Source organism: Lates calcarifer, linkage group LG14 (genome assembly GCF_001640805.2).
Source record: "Lates calcarifer isolate ASB-BC8 linkage group LG14, TLL_Latcal_v3, whole genome shotgun sequence".
NCBI lineage: Eukaryota > Metazoa > Chordata > Actinopteri > Centropomidae > Lates > Lates calcarifer.
This window is the reverse complement of record NC_066846.1, coordinates 13,619,026-13,643,995: the sequence shown is the minus strand read 5'-3', so window position 1 is coordinate 13,643,995 and position 24,970 is coordinate 13,619,026. Positions and strand designations below refer to the sequence as shown.

General features: G+C 38.4%; 1 protein-coding gene across 1 annotated transcript; it reads left to right on the top strand.

Moving 5' to 3' along the window:
- The first annotated feature begins 683 nt into the window (after positions 1-683).
- Positions 684-24,271, top strand: LOC108902783 (serine/threonine-protein kinase 26-like). Its single transcript, XM_018704779.2, is given in 13 exon segments — positions 684-985; positions 14,524-14,592; positions 14,708-14,869; positions 15,107-15,163; positions 15,738-15,846; positions 16,522-16,592; positions 16,594-16,680; positions 20,143-20,328; positions 20,787-20,929; positions 21,130-21,226; positions 21,493-21,555; positions 21,694-21,821; positions 22,550-24,271. Coding segments are annotated over 13 exon segments (1,209 nt in total). The 5' UTR covers positions 684-964; the 3' UTR covers positions 22,566-24,271.
- Positions 24,272-24,970: the final 699 nt, after the last annotated feature.

The window sequence follows — 24,970 nt, the reverse complement described above, 5'->3', positions numbered from 1 at the left end:
TTATTAATCAATTTCAAACATTATACAATTCAATGTGAATAATCAATATCAATGACTGATTGATGTTAGATTCAAACACTCAGGAGCAGGTTTATCAAGAAGATGACACACCTGATGCACAGTTTCTCCTCTCGTATTTTACTGCTAGAGCTCAAACTAACACATGTAATATCATATTTGTTATTTTTATATTATTAGACCTTTAATCTGGTTAGAATGAGTTGCCATAAAAACGCACCTGATTGTATGACAAGCTGTTATTAGACATCATAACATTTAAATGGTCCTTACAGTAACTTTTAATTAATTGCTGTGCACCTTGTATTTTCACTTTTATTAAAAAAATGTAGTTACAGTCAGATTGGAACACAAGAGTGAGAATTGTATATTTTTTGTAAAGTTAGATAAAAACATAAAAACTAAGGGTGTCGAACTTTACAAGTTGCACATGAAGGCAACATGAGCCTCCAAATTGTTTTATTAATTTCCAACTTTTTCCCAAGTTTTTTGTCTTTTTTTTACACATAGATAGATAGATAGATACATAGATAGATAGATAGATAGAAACACTGACAGTATAAAAACTAAAGGTGGCAGTAAACATCTAAATTCAGAGCTGACACTGTCGCTCCTCCCTTGAAGTAGGCAGTAACCAGCTCGTCATCCTGCCCGTTTGCTCAACACTTTTTTTGTTGCTGCAGACTCTCCTAGGACGTGTGTATATGTGTATGTGTGTGTTTGTAGTTTGTACATTTCTTCTTCTCTTTCTGCTGCTGCTGCTGCTCTCTGCGAACAAACCGCCTCTCCCATCGGATATAATCTATTCGAAGTTAAACCAGCTGTTTGGGACTTTTCTTTGGTTGTAAGCTCGAAGTGGAAATAAAAGAAAGCAAGAGCCAAAGAAGAAGAAGAAGAAACAGCCAAACCTGGAGGAGGAAAAGGGCGTTCATACTTCGAAGTAACCATGGAAGTTCCTGGTATGCAGGTAAGCGTTAAGGTGGACGCGGGGGTAGATTGGAAGGGTTTCTCTCGGTCATTTTAGGCGGCGGTCCGAGCAAACCAAACCAGTTTATCAACAGTGAAGGGGACATTGTGCAACCGCAGGCCATTTCCTATATATATTAAAACCGTTCCCAGGTGTTGGTGCGAGATAGAAACCTCCAGCACTCTCTATTCAAATGAACTGTCGTCAGCCTCCGCGCCCAGTGTGAAGAAAACTCCCTATGATGTTCATTTATCTGCTCATTATGTTACTATAAAGAGATGTTTAATAGGTCCTGTGGCACTTTATGTTGAGTTTAATGAACTTTTAATTCATTCCTTCCAATATTCTCATAGCTTGGAACTCCAGATTGAGTTTATGTAGATCTTATGGTGTTTATAACACTTATCACATCCTTGTAATTTAAATTTACTCACTGAAAATGAGGCTTTATTCCTCTCAAAGTATCTTCACTGACTTATAATGTGGTTCTAGTGCTCTATACTGACTGTACAGCCCCCTCAGATTCCTCTATAATGTTCTTATACTGACTTATCATGTGCTCTAAATTAAGTTTATGGACACATAACGATGTTAATGTCTCCTGGGATATTCATATAATGACTTATATTGTGTTGCTGGTTCTCAAAGTTGAATGTACAGCGACTTCATGGTGTTTATACCAGTGTAATAACCATGAAAGATTCATTTAGTGCTTTAAAACGTGACTTAATGGTTATTTTCCCTCTTATTTTATCTATAAATTACGCTTATAGTTATTTATAGGGTGCATGTGATTACTTATAATGTGGCTCTGTTGCTCCAAACTGACTTTACAGAGACATTCTGGTGTTTCAGACATCCCCATATTGTTGATATAGCGTCTCTACCTCCTGTCATAATGCCCTATGTGTGTGAGGTGATGTTTTTGTGACCTTTGGCTTTTCTGGATCCTTCAAATTTCTTAAACAGACTTTTTTATTGTGTGTTATTCATCACTGTAATACTCCCACAGTGACTCATTGTGCCTAAGAGCTTATTTTAACCTTATTTATAGCTCAGTATCTTTATCTACTTTATGATATGAGCTAAAACAGGACTGCACTCCTTAAGTACTAGGTGTGTCTGTGCCTCTATGGTATCCCTATAATACTTCTTGGGTGACCTGTATTGCTCAGCAGTGACTTTATTGGACTTTCTGTGGTGAATCTATAGGATATTCTGTGTCACATACTTTAACATTGGATTTGTACAATATCTCATAAAATGTTTGGAGGTAAATCAGCAGAAAGACTCTGTCTCTGCTGCCTAGCAAAGCCTGTTAAAACCCTGCGTTTGGCCTCCTGTTTGGCCGGCTCTCAGGTGTGTCTACCTGTGGGACTGGCTGCCTGTCTGTCAGCTCTCTCGCTCTGCCTGCTCTGTTTGTCCCAGGTGGGCGGGGACAGGTGGTGTCATGGGCTGGTTAAAACAACACACACCTGACACCCGGCAGCAGCTGCTGCAGCGCCGAGGCCAACAGACATGTCTGTTATACCTGCCAAGAAGATTGATGATGCGTAGTAGGATGTGTTGCGTAATCCTGAAACAACTTGATTAATTGAGTAAGGAACAGGAAATAGATTACATTTTTGACCGGGGCCACAACTAATGGTTATATTTTTTAGATTAATCGTCAATGAAACATTAAAAGATTGTTCAAAAAATATGGCAAACGTGAAGGTGACGTCCTGAAAAACTCCCCAAATATTCAGTTTTCAATGATATATGACAGAGGAAAGCAACACATCGATCTCATTCTGAAAGTCTGAAGTCTGCAAATTTTGACATTTTATTGCTATTTTTGTTTAAATGGCGGAAAAGTTAATGAGGTGTTCAGAAACACAAACGCAGCTGATAAGTTTAATTTTATATCGCGATATAAAATTATGTGATCATTTTCCGTGGTAGACGTTTTACAAATGGTAAATGTTTGATACAATTAATTACCATGCTTAGATCGCATTAGCATGCACAAAAATGAATCATGAACCAATCACGTCACAGGAATAGAAGTATGCATTTGACAAGTGTTTCATCACATTTAAAATCACATTTAAACATCTGGTTTCTTCTAATTTCACTCAGGAGCAAAAATCTGCCCTCAAACTCGAAAGAAATAATGATTCGTCATTTATCGTAAGAAATTCGGTATCAGCTAAAACAGAAATCTTTATCCAAATATAATTTTTGACCTTCTCATCCAGCTCTACGAGTTTACCATCTCAACTTAAAAAGTGAGGATCAGTAAGTGTTTTGTCGACAGCGTTTTCTCTGATTCTCTTGCAGATTAGTTAATTATGAAAACAATTGCTAGTTGCAGTCGTAGATTTTTTGTATCTACACTAATCAGTCAATAAATCAAAATACAGTCTTTCAGATTACACAATAATGAGAAATCTTGTGTTGCAACCTTTATACTGTCCAACAGGGTATATTTATGTTGTTTAGAGTCACAGTTGAGTTACTTCATCCCTTTGTTAAGTTGTATTGTTTTGGACATTTTGCTGAACTCAGTTCCATAACAGAAAAGGTTGTGGAGGGATATAAATGTCCCTGTTTGGACGACACAGTTACAGATCTCTGAGCCACCATGACGCTTCATTTTTTCCTTTTTCTTATCATCAGACAATACTGTTCTGTTGTGAAATCCCAACACAGAACATGTTTTCTAAAGCTTAGTCAATATCAGATAAGACAGCCGATGATTTTGTGTGCTGTTGGTCCATCACAGATTCTGTTCACTGGTTTCCACATCGTTTTCGGACGAAACATTACATAATGAAGAACAATTAGCCTGATGTAATTTTGAAACTGTGCAATCATTACACAAGTTGTTCAGCTGACTCTTTATTTGGCTTTCGCAGTCAGTTGATAATACGCTTCATTGTTCAACTGGACCATTTTCTTCCTTGGGCAAATGTCTTTTTATAAACTCGCTCAGAGTATCTCACTGCGAGTTATAGTGGAGGCGAACAACCTAGCCTGAAACACAGACCACCTCTAACAGCATCTGAAGAAATGATATCTGTTCTATGAGATGTAACATTAAAACAAGGGATCTGTCCTCAAATTAAATTTGAGCCAAGTGACATTATCCGATTGTTTTCTCTGCAAATCATTTCTGATGATTAGTCGATTTGTTCGATAAACTATAAGAATCTACTCAGAAATGGCCATCACAGTTTCCCAAAGTGCAAGTTTACATATTTAAATTCCTTTTTTGATCTGATAGTTTGTCCAAAATTTAAAGATATCCAGTTTAACAATGTGGAAAGCAGCAAATATTCACATTTGAAAAGCTGGATTTCTGTAATTGTTGCTTAGAAATGACTAAAACGATCACTTGATTATCAAACATATTGCAGATTAATGTTCTGTTGAGCTTTTAATTGACGAATCATTTCAGCTCTGAACATCAGCCCTCAGAGAAAAACAGTCAGGGTGCTACATTACACAGCGAGGGCCAAATATTTAATGGACACTGCAACGTTTTGACTGTCTCCTTTGTAAATAAACTGATCACAAGATGAGGTTCAGCTATGTATTCCGAGAGTATTAATCATCAAAGATCATAAGTCGTCTAGTCTAGTCTAGTCTAGTCTAAGCTCGAGAGATAACCGTGACTGTGATACATGGTCAGAGTACTGTGTCGCAGTGTTGGGATATAAACACAGCCCAGTGGCTTTTATGAGGCTGGAACCTCTGGAACCAATATAACTGTATTTGATTACCACGTTTGAGGCATCCTTGCATCAAAGACCGTGAACCCTCAGATATCTACACTGGCCTCAAAAATCAAGGACCTGTTCTCTACTGTTTCACATTTGTTGCCTCAAGCTTCTCAAATCAAACTATTGGATGGATTTCTGTGAAATTTGCTACACATTGTCATATTCCCCTCAAGATGAATTGCAATAACTTTGGTGAGCTTTCAACTTTGTGTTCAGTCCCAAATAGCGAGTATTATCAATCCTAACACACTAAACTAAGATTGGAAATATGGTAAACATGAACATGTTAGCATTGCTATTGCTAGCATGCTTATGTTAGTGTTTATAGTCTTGTTCACTAATTTCAGTCATCTGTGTCTGTACTGACACTCAAAATATTTCATTTTAAGAAAATTTTATTTAGTTTTTACAATTGTTGTTGCTTTATAGTTGCTGCTGTTTAGTAGCAAAACAGTAGAAACTGAATCTTTCTGATGGATGATGTGACACCAGCGGCTGTTCTCGCTTGATAAAACCTGATGACTCACAGTGTACAGTTGATACGACACAGCGATTAGACTTTTATTATTGAATTGATTGACGCTGTGCTGGTCGTTTATGGGAAACCCTTTGAATGACTCCACATATTGGAAAAGGTTCAAGGGAACACATTTTTATTGCTGCTTGTGAAATGACTGTTAGTTTAACGTTTAGTGTCTTATCTTAGGTGCCAAGCTGTTGAACTTGGAACTTCAACTCTTGAAATAGACATTGGTTGTTTTTCTTGAGGGTATCTAAACTCTGTTGGGATGACAAAAGTCCACAGACACTGGCCCAAGTGCCCAGATCCTTTTGGCCTACCATCGGGTTTAGGTCCACAGCTGTTAAACAATTAATTATTTTGTCAATAAAATACCAGGAATTCACGACGTTCTGAGTTCCCACAGCTCAAGGAGAAATGTGCTAATTCCTTGTTTTGTTCGACCAACAGTCCAAAACCCAAAGATATTAGGTATACTATTATATGTCACAAAGAAAATCCTCTATCCTCTGTGATGCTTTGCTGTCAACAGAAAGTTAATTGGCAACCGTTGGTTTGAGTCATTTTTAAATAAATGATGATGAAATCCTCTCATTTCAGCCTCTCAAATGTCTCAAATGTCAATTTCCTGGTCTTTTATGACAGTAAATCAAACAGCTTTTGGTTTTAAACTGTATCTTATCAGCAGTTACAAAGAAACTCAGGACTGTAGTGACTCAAACCTCTGTCTGATCTTAATGTTTTGCCCAATCTGACGTGATAGTTGTCTCCTGTCACAAGTTACTCAAACTCAGCACGGGAGCTGTTTGTGTCATCTGCTTACAAGTTCTGGTCTAGGAAAATGTGAACGTAAACAAACCAAATCCAGGAGCAGGGGAGAGCAGAAACCTTCTCCTATGATTCACACCGCAGAAAAACTGACTCACCCTCCATAATCAAAACTTACAAGCAGCTGGCTGCAGGCTGCTGATAAAGTCTCACCCAGAAACAAGTCAAGTGTCTTTCAAGTTTCAGTCTGGTGGAGGAGCCTGTGATTATGTCACGACGGGATGCCTGAGAACTGGAGCTTGCAGAAAGGTGCAGCTGTAAAGATTACAAAGAGCAGAAGAGGAGGAGGAGGAGGACACTCCCTGGTGTTTGATCAGGGCCATCTCTATGGACGCGCCTTCACGTGGCCTCCCTGCTATGTCTGCCACGCTGCAGACGGCCTGTGCTGGTACTGTACCTGAGGATCACTGATTTACTACAGGAAGGTTCAACACGAGAGCGCGGGAAAGTTTAGCTGAAAACTGAAGAGCTGATATCCTGCAGGAGGTACAGTTTACCAGAGACAGGAAGTCCTCTCTCTTTTCTGTTTTTCTTCATTGAGAGGGGTCAGAGGTCGGCTGAAAACATCAACTCTGAAGCCAGTAGGGATTCAGTGTCTTTAGCACTGAGAAGTTTGAGTCCTTTTTCTCTTAAGTGTTGAGGATCTCTTTTTTTAAGGCATATACTCATATGAAGACCTAAAGTTGTTAAAATAAAACAGGCTGCAATATTTTCCTTAGAGATATTTAAGATATTTCTGAATCAGTAATGAACTGAATAGTATCGGCTAAAACAACCTCAATCAAATGCTAATCCCTTCTTTACTGTTCAGCGTCCTAATGTTGTAGTATTCATGCACCTGCCAGTAATTTTCATTATCAATTAATCGTTTCTACAAGGAGACCTCTTCATATGGCTTATATTTAACCACATTTAAATAATTGGATCCGTAGGAAACGTGCACCAAAGCGTGTTATCGATCCTCTCATCTAACTCTCAGCAGAAAAGCGATTAATTGTGAGAACTTTTGCTTCTTTTATTACAGGAAATAGAAAAAATGCTATGGGTTTTGGTACTGAAATCGAGTTAATGATCCCCAGACGTAGAGCAGATTGCTATATTTAAACCCGTCATTTGAGAGTGGATAACAAACATCCCCCACACTTGTTGTACATCACATTCTAAAACCACATCCAGTGTGAATAATGAGTCTGGGGAAAAGTTTCTCATGGAGGACGAAGCGACAGATCACGTCATGTTTTTGTTAAAGGGAAATGTTACAGAGTGGTGAGATTTTCACATGACGCGAATGCTGTGTTTGTACTTCCTCCTCCAGCAGCTGTGACCTTTGACCTCTGACACACACACAGCTTTTTGGTTTGGATAGTTGGACACCAGTTGTTAGTAAAAACATGGACACCCCCCCACACCCCCATCCCCTCTCACTTACTCAGTCGTACTGAGTTTCCACAGCCTTGTCCAAGTTTTCCTGGGCAGCTGAATGTTCGCATGTTGGACGGACCAGAGTTCACTGACCTTTAAAACCCAGCTCTGCCTCCCTCTTTTTGCTTAATCTATCTGTGCAGCTTTGACCTGAATCCACCTCTTATCTACGTCTGTTTCTCTGTACCACTGTAATATTTAAATCTCTAATGTATGCCAAAGTTTGCCGTCCAAACAAAGAGCAAAGGTTTGGTATTGTTCAGTAAATTTAGTGTTAGTGACGTCTTTTAAAACACACCTTTATCCAAGAGACTGTCCCGACTTTATTTGAGGTTTTACTTGATTTTACTTTACTCTTTTTATTACCTTCTTTTTAGAATGGGATTTAACTCAAATTTTTATTAGTTAATAAATAAAGATTGAGCTTTTACAAATAAAGATTATCATACTATAATTATGATTAATTTTGTCAACAGAAACTACGATGAAACACATTTGCTGACGGCCTGTTTCTCATGAAAATCTAAAAGAAGAACATTTAAAAATGACATGGTTTTATACATGTTTTTACTGAGCGACCTTCATGCACCTGCCATCACACACTGTAGCTTCTGACTGGTAAAACAGTTCCTCCACCCACCCTGAATATCTAAACCAAGTCAAGCTTGAAAAATCTGATTAATCATCTGTTGATTGGCTAATCGCAGCTCTGATGTGATTTCTGCTTCATTAAAGTGAGTTGGCGTGGCAGGGATTTCAGCAGGGACGTTCTGCCTGTGATTGAAGAAGATCATACAGTTGGTTTGTATTGAGAATGAAGCAAAGAGCAGCTGTGGTTAGTTCAGTCAGACAAGATCATACAAGTTCCTCTTTTTCTATGTTATTTTGATTCATGTTGTTTAGTGTTTAGATTCAAAGCATGTGACCAGCTGACAGTGTTTTCTATCCTTGTCTCATATCAGGAGGTCTGTGGTCGAGCGTCTAAACCAGTCAGTTGTTCATAGGAAAGTTTAGGAGACGAGTTTGTGTTTGTTTTGGTTTAGATATTTAGATTGTTTGTAGCTTGCTTCATCTGCTGAGCTAACTTTGTCTTGTGCTTATGAAGTTTCACAATCTGGTTTCCTACTTGTTCAGGCAGGAGCCATGTTGCATTAGACACAAACCAGGCTGCATTGAAGTTGTACTTTGGAACGTGGATTCTCAATTGAATACCCTACACATCAACTTAAAAATAATACAGCTGTTGTCAGGTGTAGAATTTTTTTACATCATTTAACATTTCAGTGATATTACACAGGAGAGAAAGTTTTGTTATGCCTCCATCCCATTGGCTGGAGGTTGTCTGTCCTTACATCCGTACGTTCTTATGTTCGTCCAAACATTCGTCCGTTTGTTTCGTCCCATTCTTGTGATCACGATATCTCACTGACACTTTGCAGAAATGTCTCACAATTTGGTGTAAACATTCACTTGGACTCAAAGATGAACTGATTAGAGGTTGGTGATTAAAGGATCAAAGGTCACTGTGACCGCACAAAACAAGATTGGCATACAACCATGAGACAATGATTCTAGTTGGCCACTGGACGTATATACTGTAAAAGAAATGATTTCAGCACCCAAAGAGGTGAGTTTGCTTGGCTTGAAGAAAGGTTTTTGCTCTCGCACCACAGTTTGTGTCTTCATCCTGTGATCCTGCTGGGTGGTTAGCTATCCAACAGTTAGCTCAGGTTAATGGATGCACAGTGAAGAGACTCCACAACAAGCTTTCTCAGCGAGTTCTCTGCTTCTAATCTAATTGATAGTTATTTAATCATTTTCCATGTACTTCCTTGAAGGCAAAGCTGGGGGATTTATGGCCAAGGGTTTATCAGAACCAGCAGCGTAATCTAAACACACTCTTTGACATTGTGGCTTTGGTTAAACATTAACAATGAAACACCTTTTTAAAATCTGGAAAGTGGGTTTGTTTGCACTGGTGTAACTCTCCTTGAATATCTGATAAGCTCAAATTTAAAGTCCCAGACTGCTGTCCGGCTAACAGTTCCTTAACAATTATTTGCCCCCGCAGTGAAACATTAACTGGAGCTGTCTGTGACTGTGAAAGATGGTGGTTTTACATGATCTGTCTCAGTCTTGTGGAAATCCAGAATTAATCTACAGACCATATGGTCTGTAATGATTGAGCCAGCGTTGAATATTTAACTTCGTTCTCTCCTTCTTGTTCTTTCACCACACTGAGACAGAAAGGTCAAAGTGTAGCCTCTCACATTTATATAAACCCTCTTGCAAGTGCAGTCCTTCATGTTTATTTTCTGTAAAAGAGTTTTATTTATTATTCTGTAAACCCAGTGAAGGAATTCTAATTGTTACTGTAGTAAATAGTAGATCAGTGTCTTAAGATTTTCACAGGACCTTTGACTAAATCTGCTGAAACATTCTTGATTTGATTCATCTTTGATTCAGAAAGTCCCTGTTTTGATTTGGTTCATTACGTCAAATAATCACCAGCGTTGCATGAATGTGAAAGCGCTTCTCAGAGTTTATCATGGCTGTAATCAAACATGGGACTTTTTGACTGAACATAACCTTTTCGTTGATGTTGTCATGACTTAATTTCCTCATTTCCAAACCTTAATAGGCTGAAATACATAATGAACTGAGTGCTCAGTGGGTAAAGTTGCTTTTTCATCAGAAGATAAAGATGTTAAGTTTACTATGATAGGGATAAAAGAGAGAGAGAGACAGAGAGAGAGACAGAGAGTCCATAGCCTCTTGCCCACGGCCTCCAGGGGAAACCCCACAGTAGGTTGGTTATTATATCATTACATCACATTTGATATCTGAGCACAGCTTCTTTACTGGCTCGAGGTGAAACATGAAGCATGTTCTCATTTTTACAGGATCACACACACACAAAAGGAAGTATTGATATTGCATCATAACGTGATTTGTAATTTTGTGATAGTTCATGAAAATACAAGTGTCGATATTGTGCCAAAGTTCAGCTGCTGTGGGGATGAAAAACTGAAACAAACAAAGCTTTCAGTGCCAAAATATGGCACTGAATGCTTTGTTTGGGTTTGGACATGTGATGACAATACCTTGGAATTAAGGAAGTTACAACAGGAGTCTTTCACTGTTTCCTGACATGTTGTAGAACAAAAGATTAATAGAAACTAAAGTGATCATTAACTGCAGCTGTAATCTTCACACACTTTCTATTGTCTGACCAGAGGTCCAAAACCCAAAGACACTATTTTGATAATCGATTAATTGTTCAGGTGTCCTAAAACAAAGAGTATTTGTAAATGACTTAAATGATTGATCGGTTAATAGTTTCACCAGTAATTATGATACGCCTACAAAACTGGACAATAGGACAAGATGTTCCAGGTACTGTACAACCGCCCAGGTATTTTAAATGACTGTGCCTGAATACACCTCTGCTCAGGTTGAATGTTGGCGAACTGTGCTGGGAATTGCACAATGACATTAAACTTCATGATCTTACAGGGAATGATAAAGATCATTGATCAAGATCTAATGATTCGGAGCAGGTGAAAGTGAACACAGAGGCAGCTGGGAGCTTTGGGGAGAAGTTCAGCATCTTAGGCATAAGAAGGCATTAGAAGGAAATAAGAAGAAAAGTCAGACGATCACCACAGTCTTCACAGTGTTCACCCTCTCAGGACCATGAATTTGTGAGAAAAATTTGATGGCTGTTCATCCAACAGTTGATATTTCAACCTGATCTGAAGTGGTGGAGTCATAACTCCAAACCCTACAGCTAAAAATAACTGTGGTGCAAAACCTCATGTGTGCGAAAGGAAGTTTAACCAAAAGTCAAAGCTCTGTTTGTGCACAGTTGCATTCAGGTACTGTAGGTGAAATGATCTCCCCCCATTTATGGTAGTTTCCTCACTAGTTGCTTATCTATGGGGAATGTTTTTAATATAATGGCTTTTTGCACCATGTTTTCTTTGTAGAACCAGGAAGACAAGTTTTTATTTGCAGTATTTTTCCAATGTTAGAAGTTCAAATGTTTCACTACGGCAACAATATCTTTGCATGTCTTATGAGTCCATGTGGGCAGGGCGCTAATTACTACTGTCCAAAAACAGAAAATACAAACTCACCATTCACATATTAAAATACTTCAAAGAATACCCAGCCCTTACTGTTCTTCATGCTTTTGTTCAGGTGTATGTGTTGTGCGTATGATATCGATACACTGGAACCGCGTCTACATGGTACTTTTTATTTTATAGTTGACAGTGCAGACATAGACGGGAAAGACGTGCAGGAAAAGTCCTCCTACACATGATACATTTTAGTTGAGGTTGTACAGTAGGTTGTGGTTATTTTCTATTTTGAGTTAAATTTAAACTGCTCTGTTGAGCCCTTTGATGATTTATGGCGTTTAAATGATGTGTTCATGTTCTTCTGTGTGTGTGTTAAAAATACCCAGACTCTTAAAACTGTGTTTGATCCCAGCTGTTTGTAAAACTTAATGTACAAACAAATGTATGCTTAGCGCTATTGAAAGTTTTTTTTTTTTTTTTTACATTTTAGAGATGTTTGTTTCTCCAGGTGATGTTTGGTGTTTTGTCATGAGCGAGCTTTTATTTATATTATTGTGTCGTGAGTTTCATGAGGATTCCCGTGTTATTGTCTCGCATTTTATCTCTCTGTATTCACTCGTCTCTCATCTTTGCTTCTTCTAATCTGTCCTCTCTTCGTCTCTCTGTACCAAGCTAAAAGTATCATTAGAGACTAACCACTGTATTTGCTGACAGGGTGTGGCATCATTGTGGGTGCTGTGTGTGTTTTTGTGTGTGTGTGTGTGTTGTGACTGTTCCTTTTTTTAGTTCAGAAAGGAAGCTCGTACAGCATCATAGGAATATCATACACTTCTGTGGTTGTGTTTATTAAACGTTCTCCCCAAACAGTTCGTGGGAGTTTTAAGGAGAAAATGTGAGCGTGTGTCACGCTTTCTGTTTGTGTTGCTCTAACTTGCATAACAAGTGCTTGCTGAGGCCATGACGGCAGCATTTAAAACTCTCTCTATGGTTCATACTGACGGGGAGGGGAGCTAATTCACTGCTGTGTGTTGCATTATAGTCAGCAATGATACAGAGCTGCACGAGTTAGTCGATCAGTTGATGGAAAATTAATTAGATAGTGGTTTTAGTCCTTTTTTTAAGAACAAGTTCAAAACAGTTAGCTTATTATGTCGCTAATTTACCTTAAAATAGCTTAAAATAACAGCTTCAGACTCCCTCTGAGTGTTAAGTCATTAAAAACCAGCGTTCATCTCTGATATCCAGCCAGGAAACTGATGGAAATATCAACAATTAGAAACAGAGTTTGGTGATTTGTTACAGCGAGAGCACTTCCTGTTCCAGAAGCAGGGGATCATGGGTAATATACAATCATGTGCCGTCAAACTGCAGGTTCAGCCTCGTTAACATGCATTAATTATTATTAAATATTAATGAATTAGCTAATCCTAGCTTCTGGCTAAAATAAGTAACATCAGCTGCTCTTTTGGTTCAGGTACTTTATCTCAAACTCTAACTACATGGATAATCATGGTTCCCAGAGGATTAACCTCCTGATTTCTGTGATTCCTTCTTGTTTCCCCAGGCACGACAAAAATGTACACCTCTGCATAAGAAATAAAATATGTGCTGAGTGCATTCAGGCTCCTCAGAGGAAGTAAAGCTGCTGATGTTGTGGCGTTATTTCTGGTGCTACCTTCGGGACAAAGCATATACAACAAATGTTGAATTTAAGGCTGAGGTGTTAAGTCATGACTGGGAGAGTTTTTAAATGTGACATAATATGTTATTAAGTTTAAAAACACAACGTGGAAAAAGTGACATTCATGAACTCTGCATGGTGACGCCTTATTCCCGTAAAGTTGCTGCCTTTTTAGTTTTACAACCACAGCCGCGACAGAGTGTAGAGTTTAGGAAATGAATGTAAGCCCTGAGAGATAACTATACTGTGTGTGTGTGTGTGTGTGTGTGTGTGTGTGAGCAGTCAGGCAGCTGTGTGTGTGTGTGTGTGTGTGTGTGTGTTCAGTTCCTGTTATCTTTAACTGTCATGCTTGTTTCCTTCTGCGTTTTATGGCTTTTTTTCGAGTGTGTGTGTGTGTGTGTGTGTGTGTGTGGTGTTGTGTAGCTCTGTGGCGACAACATGGCTGCTGTGTCGCAAAAGTCTTGTGTGTGAGAAAATAAGTGAGTTCAGTCAAGTTGGTGGGAATGTGACGGAAACTGTTAAATGTAAAACTTTTACTCCACTTTTCCTGGACTTTGTATTCAAAGTACCTCAGGTTTAATGCAAATATCTTTTATTATTCGCTTTGCACTTTTGTTTAAATTCTAGTTTTCATGAATTTTAGGATATGTGTATATGTGTTTTTTTTATTTTTAATAACCTTTTCATTATCAATTTCTCCAGCAAATATTTCTCCCTTTTCTCTTTTTTTACATCCATATACCCAGATTATGTATATATGTCTCAATAATTACAAAACAAATATTAAATATATAGATAAATAAAAATATGTTTACAAGAGGAACCTAAATAAATAGATAAATAAGTTAAAGTTAACTTCAGTTTTATCTTATAAGGTACACCATTACATAAACATGACCCAATGTATGAGAATAATAATAACAAGGAGGTTTTCAGATTTCTTCATCAACACTTAAATTATCTCAGTTCCTCAACCCAGATATTAATAATTATCCTATCACTTGTATTTTTTCCAGTTCAGAGCAATGAGTAGATTTGCTTGTAATATACACGTACTGTATTTCATTATGTCCACTTCACCTTATTTTGAGAGCAAGAGAGAAGAAATTTGGAGATATTCGACCTAAGACAATTTAAAAAATTCTATATTTATATATGTTTTTGTTTTTTTTTTCCTGGGAAAAAAATACTTTTACTGAATATTCTTTCTGTCTTTTCTTGTCTCCCCTCTTCAGAGTACTCAGATTGATCCAGAGGAGTTGTTCACCAAATTGGATCGCATTGGAAAAGGATCTTTTGGAGAGGTGAGGTTTCATTTTTCACATTTTATCACTATACTTAGTTCATTGTTAGTTATGACTGTATTTAAGGATGTCAGTGAAACACTTCTTTACTGTCTTTCTCCTCCTCCTCCTCCAGGTGTTTAAAGGTATCGATAATCGCACTCAGAGTGTTGTTGCCATAAAGACCATTGACCTGGAAGAGGCTGAGGATGAGATCGAGGACATCCAGCAGGAGATCACAGTTCTCAGTCAGTGCGACAGTCCTTACATCACCAAGTACTACGGCTCCTATCTGAAGGTAAGACAGACTCTGTGTTTACAATCTGCTACTACATCTGAAATACAAATAAAACTGGGATAAAAACATCGCTCCGTTGTGGTCAAAAATCTCAGCACAATGCCTTGAATTCATTTATCAAAGTTATGTACTGAAAAGCACCTTTAACTCAAGTGTTCAAGCAACAGACTGACAAAATTATCTGTTACTTTCTTTGCATTTTCTGTCAATTTAGAAAACATATTCTCTTTCTTTCAGGGCAGTAAACTATGGATCATCATGGAGTATCTGGGTGGAGGTTCAGCGCTCGACTTGGTGAGTGTTTAAAACAGATTTCACCAACATTTACTGATTTAATTCAGTAAACTGACTTTACTTCTTTGTACTGAGACTTAAGACTTGCAATCTACTCATTTTGAAAAGATGCAACTTTCTAAAATTCAAATGGTTACTATGGCGCCACCCTCTGGAACATTATTCCCTAGGATTAGTCAGAAACCTTTTGGATGAGACTGTACTACTCAAAGACTCCTATGATTACTCATTTCATTCATGATAAAGCACATTTGTTTCCAACTAATCAACAAATATATGACAAATCAGGATTACAATGGTTTCTAAGAGTAAGTCCATGAAGCAGTAATTCGGGAAAATACAATAACAAAGCTGGAAATGGATGTGAATACACTATAAAAATGGCTTATATGATAATATACTGTAATACTTCTGATCTTGGGGTGTCCTCGGTTACCTAACTCTATGTGTTCAGTCTTGTTTTAAATGAAACTAAACAGGGTGTGTTTGAGTTCCTACGTGCAGCCTCCGGCAAATCAATGAGTGTTTTATACCTGTGTCATCACTCGGTGTGTGTGCGTGTGTGTGCGCACAGCTTCGGGCGGGTCCATTTGACGAGTCTCAGATTGCCACCATGCTGAAGGAGATCCTGAAGGGGCTCGACTACCTACACTCTGAGAAGAAGATCCACAGAGACATCAAAGGTACGAATGACTGTACTGACTGTCTGCTTTAACTGCCTGGTGGATACAAAGAGTCCAACCTCTACAGAACCCTGGATCCTACACTTCCCACTAGAGGTCTTAACGGGTCCACTTGGTTCTAAAGGACCAAGACCCAACACAGTCCAAAGTCTGATCGAGTGGAGTGGTACTTAATTGTGTTGGGCTTTGAGTCTGAGTGGTTAAGTGGTTTTCAAGAGCAAAAAACTAAGCCTATTGATTTCTCTGTTAGGGTTGACCACATTTAGGATTCGGTCTAATTATCCCGAGGTCTGTTTGGACTAAAGCAGCACCCGTTCACCCTCTGCTCCCAGATTCTTCCTGCCATAAAGCAGATTCAGACTCCTTCATTTAAGGTCAGGATGTGTATAATTTCTGACTTTAGCTCCTCCCAAGTTGTGGTGTCAAAATAGACACTGGTGTACCAGGAATCTGACCCAAGAAAGAGAATGAATAGGCTGAAAGTAAGATTACTGTCTGCATCTGACTCTATTCTCAACTTTTACTTCTGTTATTTGATGTTATTTGGTTTTAGTTGTCTTTACCTTCTTTACCATTCTTTACCTTTAGTTTTTATTACTACAGATTCCCTTCCCTTGACACAAAGAAACAAGCACATAATCAGAATCAGTACTAATAATGATGATAATTCTCTAGCTGCCAACGTCCTGCTGTCGGAGCACGGTCAGGTGAAGCTAGCAGACTTCGGGGTGGCCGGGCAGCTGACTGGACACGCAGATCAAGAGGGAAACCTTCGTGGGAACGCCATTCTGGATGGCTCCCGAGGTCATTCAGCAGTCCGCCTACGACTCCAAGGTCAGTCACCTGTACAGACTACGAGTCATTAACCACGTTCGTTCCATTAAAGTATATGTACATTTTAGCTATTGCTACATAGCTAACAAAAGCATTAACAGCTGTTTCTTCCAGTCTAAAAGAAATATTTCAAGTTTAGCATCAAACAAGCAACAAGCAACAATGACTGAAACTCCTAATGACCACCACCCACACTTCTGTGTCTACACAATCCCCAAATATCTTCCCAGATCAAAACCAACTCTGACTGAAAGTGTATCTTTAAAACATATGGTACATATAGTCAGTTATTGTAGCTTTCAGTCAAAATACTGCTGAATGGGAATGGTACAAGTCTACATGACATTTTAGGCCTTAAGCTACAAAATCTGCTGTGAGTTCAGGCATCAAAAATAACACACACAGTCCTTTCAACACAATGCCAGTTCTTTTTTAAAGCGTGTTCTAACTGATCAGATTACATGTGTTGTTTACGTAACTCTTAGTGGCGTCTGCAAACTGTTCTTTGGTATTTGCACAGGTCAGACTTCCTTCCCTTTATAGAAGATTGAAACAATATCCCTCACAGTTTAAGTTAAATTCCTGATTAAAATAATGACTATATAACTATGACATTCTGCCTTTATCACAATTATCACTTTATACTATTACATTGGCTGGTTGTGAGACTAGGATATTTGTCTCATGTTTATTGTATTATGATTATTAAAAACTATCAGTATGTTTAATTAATAGTACAGCAGACAAGTCTAGTTAAAATAAACATTTTGACAGATATGTTATGATGTTTTGTTTCTAGAGAACTTTTTCATCTCTATCTCCGTCTTTATCTGATCTCCTGCTTCAATCGTTCATCTGTCCGAGACCAAAAAAAACGTGACTAACAAATTACAATGACGCATACAGGAGTGGCAAATCCACAGGAAGACGTTTACTTACTTTGGGCGTATGAGGATGAAAGTAACATTGTGACTTCATAACACACACACACACACACACACACATATATTACTAACACAGTATTCATGGGCGCACATATCCATTAAAACACACACAAATCTTAAAACAACGCACTCCAACATGAATCAAACCACATCAAGAGACAAAGTACAAACACCCTAATGGATTTGCCTTATTTCCAAAACACACTGAACTAGACACACACACACCACACACACACACACACACACCTACCTTTCTTAGACGTGTATTGAAACAAACAAAGACAAACAGCCGACCAGCAGACATCACCTCATTATGTAATGCCATAAAGACATTTGTTTACTTTGTCATTGGGCATCACATCCAACTATTTAAACCAGCTGCTTTGTTTTGTGTGTGTGTGTTTGATGACAGCAGGTGCAGCTATGAATGCATGAATGTTTGTTTGAGTTATGTGTATTTATTATGCAGCATATTGGGATTTCTCTTTGAGACAGTTGCTTTGTGTCAGGCAGAGACGAGGGAATCCCCTCTAGAATGAAAACAAGTGGACAGTCATGTCCCAATGAGGATAATTGAGACAGCAGGAAAGTGTGGGTGTTTCTATTACATGCAAATAAAAACCAAGAGGTTTGTGGAAATAATGCAAACGACCTCAAAGCCAGAGACAACACCAAATCCACGTGGCTGAGGTTGTTAGGGCGATAGGCAAACACCGTGAACAGAGTAAAAGCAACAGGGCAACAAGACATGAAAAGTTGCTGAACAGCAATGAGGTCAGGCTGGCTCAGTCGGCCCTAAGGTCTGTAGTTTGACCTATTAAGTTGCCGATTTGAATTTCCTTTATCGAACCAGGAGAGTTTTAGCTTCACGATAAGACTAAAGAAGAACAGCTAGCTTGGCTCCAACAAAATTTTCCTGCCAGCACTTAAAACTTACAAATTAACACATTATATCTTGTTCATTCAGATCCAGGCTAGCTGTTTCCAGTCTTTATGCTAAGCTAAGCTAGTCAGTCCATCGATTCAGTTTTGTATCTCAGATAAATCTTGTAGGGAAATTGAATGAGCATGCCCCAAAACGTCAAACTGCTTTAGCCAGAACAGCCCCCTCACAACAAGGAGACCATTGCAAAAGTTCTTTAAGCTGCGATCAGACATTACAATTTGAGCGCTGTTCTCCTATTGGTCAATGTCAAGGAAGACATTGTGGAAGACGTGATAGTAGGCAGGAAAGTGCCACATTTCTGACATGTTTTGTCCTAGACTCCAATATGTCACACCACAATCGTTCTTGATGTTCATATTCAGGTCCAACGCTGAAAACTTGTTGCCCATGATAACATCCTGTCACACTCCGGCTGAATTTGTCAGAACCGGATCTTAGGCTAAAGTTTTGAAGCTACGACACGTGGTGCCCTTCCATTACTTTTTAGTAGGACTCAGTGCATCCGCGACATCGAGACGACACGTGGTGTGTGTTTCTGTGCTTCGACCACAAGCAGCCATATGTTCAGTGTGCAGCAGTAATGGAGCTGGTGGAGTTAACAGTCAAACGGTGACCAAGCATCCTGTTGTAACGCGACACTGAGTGGCTCTGCTACGACTGTACAACGTCTGTGTGTCTTACCCAGGCCAACACATGGTTATTGGAGCAAGTTGAGAAGACGTGACATTCAAACCTGTGTGCATGTCTAACCTCTGAGTGAGTGTGTGTGTGTGTCTTTGTGTTTACTTTTGTATGCGTGTGTTGGTCAGGTTGACATATGGTTAGTGGGTGTTACAGACGTTGTCCAAACAAAAAAAGTCAGGCTCACAACTCTGATCCAAGTCACCTGACTCCCTGTGTGTTTGCCTTCACGGATAAATAGCTGCATCACCTCAATTCCTAACACGCAGTGACACAAGTGAACAAACTTTAGCTTAATTAATTACCAGTTTGGTAATTAAGTTGTTAAGTGTTTAATCATTTGCTGGCAGCTTCTCAACTGTGATGATTTTCCTTTTATCCGTTTTTATATTGTTATAAATTGAACATAATGAGTTGTTTTTTGAAGACACCACCTCCAGTTTTGAGAACATGTTTCACTACCAATCAAAAACCATTTTCTTTTAAGCAAAAATACCAAATATTTTACGGTGCCAGCCTCTGAGAGGCATTGAGGATTTACTGCTTTTTGACATTCTACAGACAAAATGATTATTGACTAATCAGAAAAATAATCAGCAGATCAACAGCTAATGAAAATAATCTTTAGACGGAAAATTACCAAGAAAACTCATGTTTCCAATTCAGAATTGTCTTGGTAATTTTCCGTCTGTAACGTACCAACAATAAAACACTTTAGGAAACATCTGCACACTACAATTTTGACCCTTTTGATTTACTATATCAAAATTACAAAAAGCTCATCAAAAGTTAGTTATAGAGTTTGAGGGTTCACTGTCAGTAGTTGTCAAATCTTGTGCCAAAGGTTTTTATTCTTGTTAGTATTAAACTTGTGTCTCTGTGTCTCTCCAGGCCGACATTTGGTCGCTGGGCATCACAGCCATCGAGCTCGCTAAGGGCGAACCTCCGAACTCAGACATGCATCCGATGCGAGTGCTCTTCCACATCCCCAAATCTCCACCTCCAACGCTGAGCGGAGATTTCTCCAAGAGCTTCAAAGAATTCACCGAGGCCTGTCTCAACAAGGACCCCAGCTTTGTAAGACATGCAAAGACTGTGTCAAAAATTCACTCCAATGAATAAAAAGAAAACAACTACCAAACTCTCAGCATTATACAGAAGTATAAGGAACAGGATTTTGATATTGTATATTATTCATTTTCTGTAGGATTTCTATAATAAATATTTTTCCATTTCATTCATTTTAAGCCAGCTCCACTTCACTGTGTGATTGTAGCTGTGTCCTGCTGCCCCCTGGTGGACAGATGGCTGCTTTTCTTTCTCCTTCTTATTTTCTGTTTCTCATACATTTATAAACCATTTAAGACGCATTTAATGAGAAGTAACATTTCCAAACCTGATAGATAATTATTATAATTATTGACTCTTTGACCTTGTGCTTAGAAACCTGCAGTCAAACACTCTTTTTTTCTTCTCTGAACCAACCCAGACTGACGTTAGAGTAAATGTTTTCTCTGTGCTCTCTGTTCTCACAGCGTCCCACAGCCAAGGAGCTCCTCAAACACAAGTTCATCGTCAAACACTGTAAGAAGACGTCCTACCTCAGTGAGCTGATCGACAGGTACAGGAGGTGGAAGGAGGAGGGGCACAGCGACAGCAGCTCTGAAGACTCTGACAGGTAACTCCATCAGTTTTGTTGTTTGTTTTTAACTGGTGTCAGCAAACAGAAGTTCTCTGATGGGAGAAGGAAGAGAGTTAATTTTCAAACACTCACATTTAATCTGAGACGCTTGATAACACCAGAGAAGATCAAAATACAGCTGCTGTATATTAGCACAGGCTCAGTGAGTAACAGAACTGTGTGTTTGTGTGTTAAAGTGAGTCCAGTAATAAAGAGAACAGTGAGTCTCCTGAATGGTCCTTCACCACTGTCCGTAAGAAGAAGACGGAGGGCAGGAAGGTCCTCAACGGGACGGTCAGTGTCACCTGTGTGTTATTGTTTACATTCAGTCAAAATGGCTGAATTTAACTTGATGAACTAAAGAAAAGAGAAAAGAAAATACTGGCTGATTTCACTTCATTTTGTCTACTCCAGTGTGATGAATTAATGAATTAATGTTTGAAGGATGAAAGTATAAACTAAAGCTTCTCATTTATGAAATAATGCTGTAGCATTTCTGTTGCTGTGATTCTCATACTCATCTTTATTCCCTCTCATCTTCCTCCTCTTCATCCATCCAGGTTCAGGATCAGCTGAGTAAATCTGCCAGTCTGGCCACAGTCATCTCTCCTGTCTTCACTGAGGTTAATACACACACATTATGGACACTTAAATAAAAAAATCATAACCAAAAATCAAATAAAGTACAGTTACAGTTCTTTACTCCAGACTGAGGCTTTAAGATGCAGATGACACAGTTGTATTTATTGTTTTCTGTGTAGTTGAAGCAGCAGCATAAGGAGCACTCTGAGCAGCGTTTGGCCATCGAGGAGCTGGAGCGTAATATCCGATGGGCCGAGGACGTCTGTCCAGGTATCACGGACAGGATGGTCACACACATCATTGCCAGGTACCAAAAGTACGTTCAACATTTTCTTCATCAGTCAACTCTGTAGTTTTTCTTTTGTTCGTTTTCTCTCTTGCTTCCTTGCATGATCGTTTTATTTTGTCATATTTCTGGCAGTGGTTTCTTTTTGGCTTCCTTTAGTTGTTTGTTTGTTGTTGTTTTTTTGTACAATTGGTCATCATCTGTCGGCTGCGTTTCTTTGTCTTTTATCCATGAGACAGTACAGCACTGTGTCATAATTTAGTTTATGACTTTAATTATTATACTAAATGTTGAGCTACTTTGTTGTGAAGTTGTACTTAATCAAAGTGCTTTAAATTCTCTTTGTGTCAAGTAATTAGCATGCAGAAAAACTAGGGCAAGGTCGTATTATTCCATCAAAGCAGAACTGTAAGGCTGCAACTGACAGTTATTTTCATTATGAATGCATCTGACAAATTATTTTCTTTATAATAAATTGATTGTTCAGTGTAGAAAATGTCAGATAATGGTGAAAAATTACAGTTTTTATTCCAAAAATTGCAAATATTCACAACTGAGAGGCAGGAATAAGTGAATTTTTGCTTGAAGAATGACTCAATCGGTTAACTCTAGATACCTGGTTGGTTTCTAGGGACCTGTAGGAGGTTAATCCTCAGTAATTAAGAATGATGTGTCCTTGTCGTCCTCCTTCAGATCATTTGTTTACCAAATGTCTTCCTCTCTCTCTCTTCCTGATTTCACTCCATCAGATTTACGACCAACTGAAGGACGAACGGACCGACAGGAGGAAGTATGTGAAATGAAGAGAGACTGTGTCTCCGTATGGTGACGCTGCTGGACGATTGGAAACAGAGGAGATTTGCTGTGCGATGTCTCCTCGCTGTACACAAACACACACTCACACAGACACAGACACACACACACACACACACACACTACTAATGTAATATATACACTATATATATCTATATATCTTTATGTACATATATTCACTGCTGCTGGTTGAAGACCTTATTTCTTCCCAGATTGGATTCGAAAGAACGCTGCACTTTTGAACGAACTGGTCCGAATTTTTGAAAGTCCAACCTGAGTTGACAGTTAGGTTTGTGGTTTTCATTCTCGTTTTTTTCCTGTTTTTTTTTTTTTCTTAGTTTTGGTAATCACTTCTTGAGCTTAAGTTTTGAATATGTTTAGAATAAAGCCTTAATTCAAACTTAAGTCCATAAGTAATCTCCTCTAAACCTAAACTCCCTAAGTTACCGTCATGTGCCTTACTTCTTGATGCAATCTGTTATAAAGAAGACGTCTTTTTTCTTTTTCTTTTTTTTATGGACATGTTTTTGTTGAAACCGCACACGAAAAATATAAAGGAGAGGGTTCTTGCCCATCAGCAGTGGTATGTTTTGTGTCATGGCTTGCCTTGACTTTGTATATTTCTATATGTTTGTTCAGTAGCACTTGAGACAAATAATATGCCAATATTGCATTTGTTTTGTTGTTTTCAGTAATGCTTTTCAGTTACAGCTCCCTGATCCTGGAATGTCACACTTAAAATGTTCAGTTTTTGGGGTTAAATTTATATTCACACATATTAATCATTTTGAATATTCAAGATGAAAAAATTACCCTAAAATTGCACACATTTTGGTAATTTCCAGAGAAATCCAGACCCAGCTAGACAGCTGGTTGCTGGCTAACCAGTGAGCTAGCTAGCTACCTGTGGCTGAAGCTGTTCCCAAAGTTTCTAGCTAAATTTGACCATTAAGTATCGTCTTAAATCCTCATGTTTATTCATCTGCTGTTAATTAAAATAAAAGTACAACTTAAAATGTCCAAAATGGCTGCCATTTGTGTAAGATCAGTGTGGTTTGTTGTAATGGGAAACACGAGTAGCACCGTGCAACTGTTAGCATAATTAGTGGTCTAATTAAATGGCGAAATATTGATGTTGCTTTGGGTCTGAAAGTAACTTTACTGTTGGTGAAGATTTTGTTGTTTTGTGGGATGTGTATTATTCAAAATGTTTTTGGTTAAATTAATATTTCTGCTAGCAACCACAACCACAAAAATGTCTTCCACTTGCTCATGAAAAGTCTGTGTCCTTTTTCAATATGCATCAAGTTTGGGAAAATGTTTAAAGCTGTCAGCTTGTGTCTCAGTGTTGATGTGTTTTAACATAGTTCTTGATGTGGATGTTGTTTGCCCAACACAGGTAAACAACCCAATGTTGGTATTTTTCAAGAGCATGAAGGGAGCTGTAATCAAAGGTATTACTGACAGTTTGTACCAAAGACACTATTAAATTTGGTCATTGTATAGTTTTGTCTTTTTATATATCATAAGGGATACAATAGTGCTTGTTGAGGGGGAAAATGTAAAACGAAAGCTGTAAGATTTTTCAGTAATGTTCTCTGTTTTTGTAGCGGGACTTAGAGTTTTATGAATAAATATTTAAGTTTGATTGACAATTACCTTCTTGTGTATTATCATTTATTCACAAATTCACCTCTGTTATATAAACAAAAAAACTCTTGAAGTTCACATTTTTCTACAGAATTCACAAGAACCATTCATACAAAATAACAAATACATTACCCAACTAGATCAACCAGAAAGTTTTCCAACCCTATGCAATTGTCACACCCAACAGAACACTCAAACATATTAAGCTCTTCAAAGTAAACGAAAGTCAAGTGGATTTAATCCATGTCCACTACATGGCCCAACAGGACTTGGTATTGAAGGAAAATTACAAGTAAATTATTTTGTGGCTTTGGATGTTGTTTCAGTAACTTACCAAGGTTATTGCTGAGATCTTGGAACGCAGCAAAATTGCTAAAAAAAAGATCACTAGCAGTCAAAAGATCACACCAATTGCATTGACAGTTTCACAGTCCACAGTTTTATGTCTCCTCATGGGGGACCTAGAGGCATTCCCAAGCCAGATGAGAAAGTTGGACATGCCCTGGAGGCATCCTGAGGCATCTGGATGTCCAAGCTTCCACCATATCTCTAAGGGTGAGCTCAGGCACAACTCAAAGCTCATGACAATAGATGGCTTGAAAATGAACTGGTAAATCAAAGGCTTTGTTTCTGTCTGCCCCACAACAGTGTGGTACAACACCCACACCCATGTGAACAAGAACTCTGAGATACTTAAACTCCATCAC